General features: G+C 43.0%; 1 protein-coding gene across 1 annotated transcript in view; it reads left to right on the forward strand.

Moving 5' to 3' along the window:
• The window catches only part of LAMC2 (laminin subunit gamma 2), a 42643-nt gene extending 35297 nt beyond the window's left edge, over positions 1-7346 (forward strand). Inside the window, exons 18-23 of the mRNA XM_066624537.1 lie at positions 909-1058; positions 1529-1643; positions 3725-3924; positions 5250-5408; positions 5512-5611; positions 6983-7346. Coding sequence (XP_066480634.1) covers positions 909-1058; positions 1529-1643; positions 3725-3924; positions 5250-5408; positions 5512-5611; positions 6983-7233 — 975 coding nt within the window. The 3' untranslated portion in view covers positions 7234-7346. The remainder of the gene's footprint in view (positions 1-908; positions 1059-1528; positions 1644-3724; positions 3925-5249; positions 5409-5511; positions 5612-6982) is intronic.

Here is a 7346-nt window from a genome sequence, read left to right on the forward strand (position 1 = left end):
ACACACACATTCAGTGTGTCTTGCAAAATAAAGACGTGTACAAAAAAGCCCTGTGCAAAGTCACAAAGTATACTGTTAAATATAAAGCAAGCAAACTGAGCAGCTTGGGAAGAAAAGGACAATTATGATATTCACACGTGCATAATTTCTTTGGAAAATAACTTTGGAAAGGGGGAATGAGCACAGTGGACAAACAACCCTGAATACAGGTCGTGAATACAACTCGTTCTATTCCAGAACCCCCAATGGATAAAAGAAATGAGTAGATACCAAATCAGTGGAAAAATAGCTTTAAAGACCCACTTCTTGCTCTTCTATTGTCACCCCAGAATGCATTGGTATAGACACTATACCACATTCAGCCACTGGATGGGGTGAATCATTGAATCTAATGGAATGAAATTACTGCATAATTATTTAACAGCGCAAAGATAGGAAATTGGATTTTGGTGCTTTTTTTTCCTTGTTACAAGGCATTTAAAGATGGAGTCAAATCAGTGGATACCAAATCAGTGAATACCAAGGTACCACCATTTGCAACTGCATCTTTGCCTTCTTTTCTTTCCCGTACACAAGTTGTGCTCATTTTTTTTTGGCCCATCACTAATGCTGAATAAGTGGCATCCTTTCCTGCCTACTAAGCTCCCCATAAAATGCCTCAGTAATATTGCGTCAAGAGCTATGCTTCCTCAGGTCTGGCTTCTGGAAACTTTTGAAATAATAGACACTTTTCAGGTCAGTTCAAGTTTCCCGCAGGAAAGCTAAGAGGGGAAGGGGACAGTGGTGGGAATGAAGAGAAACAGCAGCTCTCTTTTCCCAATGATATGTGTGAGGGGCCATAACAAAGTTGTGCTTTATTCATTCCTCGACACACACACCCCCCGCCATCGCCACCCTTGATGTCTCAGGAGGAGGCCAGTCGGCTCAGGGAGAAAGCAGACACTTTAATCAGCTTGGTGGAGACGTACATGGCAGAGTACAAGCGGCTACAAAGCAACACAGGGATTTGGGAAGAAGAGATGAAAGAGCTCCTGGAAAAAGGACAAGCCAACAGGCTGGTAAGGTGCATCCATGTACAAATGCTTTGTACAAAGCAATGTACAAAGCATTACCAAACATTAGCAGGGGAGCTAAAAGGTCCTTACCTGTTCAGGGTGGATGCCTCCAACTGACCATTCATGGATTTCTGAATTACTGCATTCTTAGGGACTTTGTTTCATTTTTGCAGCATTCTGGGGATTCTCTTGTAGAGACCACATTTCATGCCTGCATTGAATTGTAGCCCCATTGCCCAGCTCTGTGTGTGCGCACTCTATGACAGGCAGTGATAAGAGAGCTCACACGAATCTCCTTGGTGATCCCATTTGTGTGATCCAGACCTAGCCTGTAACAGCACTGGGGCCCTCTAGATTTCCATGGGCAAGTGTTGAAGGCGGAAGCCACGTTAAGCGATGCTTCTGCGTGTGGCCTGTGTTTTCATGCTTCGTGTTCATTTTGTTTGTTCTCTTGTCCTGCTGTGTTGTTTCAGGTGTTAGTCCAACTGTTGTCCCGTGCTAACCTTGCCAAAAGCAGAGCCCAGCAGGCCTTGAGTGCTGGCAATTCCACTTTGGATGAAGTCAATGGCATCTTGAAGAATCTAAGGGGTAAGTGGCTTTAAAAATGGGTGAGTCTGGACCAGCTCCCAGACAGAGAGTAATGGGTATGGGTTCAGTGATTAATGGGTTCAGTGAAAGAGAGGACAGACAGAAAGATAGCAAGACATGCCATTCATGACTGGCATGTCATAAAACATAAAGTTGAATTCTTTGTCAAGAAAATTCTACTCTTAAATTAGGTAAATGAAGAAAGATACGCTTATGCCAAACAACTCAATTTTTAGCCATTCTTCTGGACTAGAAATTCAAATTTCTTTGAATTTTGGCAAAATTCGGGTCCTTTGAAAAGGACTGATGTATTGACAGAGAGGGATGGGCAATCAAAGAGCAGAATGCTTTGTGGAGGTGGAGGAACTTAATTTTAGATCAAGGGTGCCCAACTTGCAGCATGCCATGTACCACTTTTTATATATAGAATCTTGAACATGCCTCTTCCAAATTATTTTGAACCGACATGTTCGAGTGGATTCACCATCCCACCTGATTTGCCAAGCCTCTGCTTGGCTACTTTCACTCTGTCCCAGGCCTTGTTGCTCTCTTGCTGGGGTTTGTACTGGGAGAAGCGCCATGCACTTGCAGCCATGGAGCCCTGGGTAAGCTGGCACAGTCATGACAGGCTACTTTGTGTGTGCCACTTAGGCATGTGTGCCACAGGTTGGCCTCCCCTGTTCTAGATCATGAAGGGAGAGAAAAGTTTCCAGTAACCATGGCAGGCCAAGAAATTCAACCCTAATCCTTTTTTACAACCTCCACCTGCACATTTTTATTGTCTAGTGCCTAGGAGATTTATTGACACATTACTGCAGCAATTCTTCATTAATACACACTTCCACCTTGGTCAAGGAAGGAAACTGCCATTAGCCAGCTGCCAACCCAATCCTGAATGCCTCCCCCTTGGCTGCTTTTTAATTGGTTTTTAAAAGTATATAGGGTGAAACTACACGTTTAATGTAAATTTCAGTTTTGCTCTAAGATCCTTGGTAGAGATCCTGCTTTAAATCCCTTCCTTATCAGATCTGAGGTCAGGTTGGTGAGAGCAAGGAGCAGGGACTTTTCAGCATTGGAACCACTTCCTCGCTGGAATTATTTCACCAGGCCAACTCTGCCCTCAATTAGTGAATCTATTTTTATTCCAGCAGACATGTGGAGGGTAATACTGCTTGTTGACTATTAATTGTGACGATGCCTCTGTCAAGTGTAAAAATTCTGTTCTTTTGACCTTCTGACCTCCAATCAATGTTAAAATGGGCATAGTGCTTATGTAATTTTTTTGTATTATTTATTGCTACCTTTTTTTTGTTTGTTTGTATGTCTCATATGCCAATAAAGGTAAATGAAATGAAAAAATGACTATTTTTTAGCAGGAAAAAACCCCTACTAACCAGGTAGAGGCGCTTTTTTCAAGTGGGTGCTCCTCTTTTTAGCAGAGGGAGAGTAACTGGCCCGCCTCACCCCAGCAGTGTCTTTTCTAGTGGCTGTCTGCTGGTGTTCTTTCGCATCTTTATAGATTGTGAATCCTTTTGGGACAGGGAGCTATTAGTTATTTGATTTTTCCTCTCTAAACCGCTTTGTGAACTTCTAGTTGAAAAGTGGTATATAAATACTGTTGTTGTTGTTGTTGTTGTTGTTGTTGTTGTTGTTGTTGTTGATAATAATAATAATAATAATAATAATAGAATTAGGTGTTATCTGCTATATTTTAAATGGTTTGGATTTGGATTTTATTTTTGAGGCTCATTATTGAATATTTTTTAGTTGTAAATCTTTGGATATTGTACTTTTAATTGATTTCATTATTGTTAGTTTTGTAAGCTCCTTGAGGGTTTCATGGGCCATGTGGCAGGGTATAGATACAGTCAGTCATTGTTCATTGCCATCCACTTTTCTTCCCCCTTCCCATACTTCCCAGTTTTTAACACCAACTGTTGGGAGCTAATTATTCCATAAAGGCCATTTTCACTTATTTGGCTTGAGCTGCTCTCCCTGCTTTCCACTGTGGACACTATTGGGGGTGCTTTCAATAGTAATTTGGCACCTTATTCAGACTGCTTATTTCCTTCTGTTTCTAGAGTTTGATCTGCGAGTAGGCAGCAAACAAAAAGAAGCTGAGAGTGCCATGCGAAGGCTTCCTCTCATCAGCAACATGGTCGTCAATGCAAATGAAAAGACAAGGCGGGCAGAAGACGCTCTGGGCACTGCTGTTGCAGAAGGAGAGGCAGCCCGGAAAGCAGCCCTGGAGGCAAAGGAGATTGCAGGGGGCATCGCGCAGGTAAAAAGCATCTCTTTCAGGCTAGCTGGACAAAGGGTATCTTCAGCAACACAAGCTTTTCATGAAAAAAAAATCATGGGCAATATGGAGTCAAAACAGAAATTAGGATGCCAATGGAACTCCAAGGCTGTATACAGGATCCTACCTGTCTAATAGAGGAGAATATTTATGTCCAAATAACTATTAAAAGAGTATACCACGATGTGAAAGCTCTTTTAGGAACACAGAAAAGTTAACTTAATTTTTCTCTGGGCAGCTTTCACCTATGACATGTTGTCATTCCCACAGATCAATTCTCCATCTTGGACATCGTCTGTACAGCTTGGGGAAGCCCAAATGAAATTGGCAGTAGCTTTTCCCATAGTAGTACGGGAAGGGGGGAAAAGAATAAAAGAAATATCTCACAGGATGAGGGAGAAAGAGAACTGCCTTTTCCAGCCTCACGTTGTACTACCATATTAGTTAGTCTCCAAAGGATTTTGGAGTGATATAGAGAAACTGCACAAGAACTGAGTTCTATAAGATTGCAGACTCTGTTGTTGCTTCACCAAAAGAATGAAAGGAACCACTGCAAAGGTTCATTTTTGATACATTCTATAATTTAAAAATCTGAAATATGTAGAAAGGTAGGATGAATCTAACGAAGTCTTCTTTGACAGGTATCAAATTCAACCCAGACTTTCACATTTAATGATAGACGTGTTTCCTTTTCAGTCTGTTTTTCAGTTGTATAGGGGACTGTTTGAACATGGACATGTTTGGTCTTACATGATTTACCACAGTGAAGCTGATAAAATTGGGATCTGATGGATGGCTCTTAGTATCATTTCTGTGTGTGTGTGAATGATTTCTGGAAATCCAGCTGTTTCAGTTGCTCAGTGCTTCTGCACAATAAGCCACCTCTTTCAACTTTCTGTAGCAGTGTTTCTCAACCAGTGGTACTTGTACCACCGGTGGTACTTGAGGGTCCAGGGTACATGTGAAACCCCCACTGCCTGTCAGTAAGACCAGCAATGCAATGTGACAAGCAGTGGTAGGAGGCTCAGTTCAGCAGGTAGAGCTCCAGCATGCACATTTCACAAGCTCCAAAAAGCCCTCCATTTGCCCCGAACCTCTTACAGGTGTTTGTTGCGTTGCATCTGGCCTCCCAATCTGGAAATAATTGGCTTTGTCATCATTACCAGTTATTCCTGGTGGTAATTCCAATAGGTGAACCAAGTGAAGTGGTACAGTGGGGGACAAACATTGAGAAACGCTGATCTGTAGTGTTTGTCTGGATTTTATTTTAATTGGTTCCTCTCCTGCTGCTTGCCTTTGCTCCCCAGGAGATAGGGCGGCTAACCTTGGAAGCAAATAGGACAGCAGATGGAGTGCTAGCTCTGGAGAAAGGGATAATGTCTTTGCGGATTGAGGCCAGAGAAGCAGAAAGCGAGTTGCAAAGGAAGACTTTGGAAATTGATACGGATGCAACCATGGCTCAGGAAGTGAGTTGGTGATGTTTTGCCATTTTTACAAAGGGATTCTTGCAAAACCTGGTTAGTTGAGAAAACTCTAATACTTTTCACATTTGTCTTGCCACCTCTCTAGGCTGCTGAGGAGTCCCAGAAAGCCAAAGCAGGGGCTGAGAGTGCTGGGAGTGCTGTTCAAGCAATGCTTAGCCTGCTGGAAGACAGTTTGCGCCTGATGGGTAAGAGACAACTTTATTTATTATTAGGGGTGAAAGCCCTGGTTGGTAATGAGTATCTTAATGAGTACCCCTGGAATTATCTGAGTGGAAAGATGGGATAAAAATCCCCAATAAATAAATAAAGCATGCACCTTTTAGCAGACCAATGAACATAGACCAGTTTTGACATTAAGGACAGATGACGGGTTTTTCGTTGTTTTTTTTCATTCCCCCTTCAGATGTTCATAGAATAATAATGGCCTCTAAACCAAACAAAGGAGGCCTTTGTAAATTTTATTATACATCTTTCAAAAAGGCGCCTTTGTTAAGGTTTGGATTATGCAGTGGGGCCCCCTTACCTATGGGCTTTGCATCCGCAGATTTGAATATTTGCAGCTGCCAAGACCGCAGCTGGAGCGCCTCAGAGAACCTCCTGGATGTGAGCGCAAGGCAATTCCTGTTCAGGCCAGCCACATCCAGGTGTCCTGTGAGGAGGTTGCACATGGCCTCCTTGCATTTCAGAAGGCCTCCAAGATATGACTGGAAGGCACATTTAGTTCACAGGCGTAAACTGAAAGTGACCTTGCATCTGAGAGGCTTTTGAGGAGGCTGTAAAAAACCTCTGGAGGGGCCTGCGTGCCCCCAGGTAACTAGCTGCGGTGCCATGCATACCCTCCCCCAATTCCATTATCCACAAAATTTGGTATCTGATATTACCTCTGGACAGGCCTGTGTGCCCTCCAGGTAAGTAGTTGCAACACTATGCACCCCTTCCCCAGTTTCATTATCTGCAGAATTCAGTACCTGCGGAATGTCCTGGAACAGACCTCCCAGGTGATACCAAGCATCCACTGTATATCAATATGATTGATCAACCAATGAAAAGGGAAGTTGATTAATCTACCAAAATGCCTTTATCTATTGCTGTGATTCTGTATCCATAAATGAACTGATGCTGTCACATTATTTATCAGTGGAAAACAGGTTTTACTACCTCAACCACGTGAACTGATCTTCGTCTTGTAAAGCAATTTCCCTGCCTTTAAATCATTAAAAGTTCTTGTGAGCCCCAAAGCATCCACCCACAGAAGAGGTCGGCTGCTATGCATCTGTACAATCTATGGCCCTGACCTGGCCTCCTTTCACTCAGCCTCCACTATGGGTGGAATATCTTCTTCACTGGGCATTAATTTAGCCACCAGCAGAGACACTGTAGAGTGACCTGCCTTCAATGGAGGCTACCTGGTACCTGATAACCAGGAGGCCTACTTAGGTATACACCTACTATCCATAGGTAGTGGGAAAACCATTTTGGCAACAAGTTGATACAAGTGTTTTGTGTTCAGAAAGTTTTGCTTAGGAATTCTCCCTTGCCTTTGTGATCTCATGTAGGCCAACCAGAGGCTGTGGATGAGGCTGGTGTGACCATGCTTGAAATGAATCTCAGGAAGGCCAGAACAAGTACCAACCAATTGAAAGAACTGATGCTGCAGCTGGAGAGAACAGCCAGCCAGCAGAAATTTCGAATTCAGACACTTGAAAGGAGCATTACTGAGATCCTTGCAGATATCAAGAACCTGGAGGAGATCCGTGATAATCTCCCCCCCAAATGCTACAACGTACTACCCATTGAGAGACCTTAAAGGTGAGGGACTGTCATGTACTGTATACAACAGATCCAAGCATTCTGAAACTGACTGCATGTGACTCTGCTGAACGGATCCTTTTAGAGTTCAGTTCATCAGGCTTGGGATAA

The sequence above is a fragment of the Tiliqua scincoides genome, chromosome 4 (genome assembly GCF_035046505.1).
Source record: "Tiliqua scincoides isolate rTilSci1 chromosome 4, rTilSci1.hap2, whole genome shotgun sequence".
NCBI lineage: Eukaryota > Metazoa > Chordata > Lepidosauria > Squamata > Scincidae > Tiliqua > Tiliqua scincoides.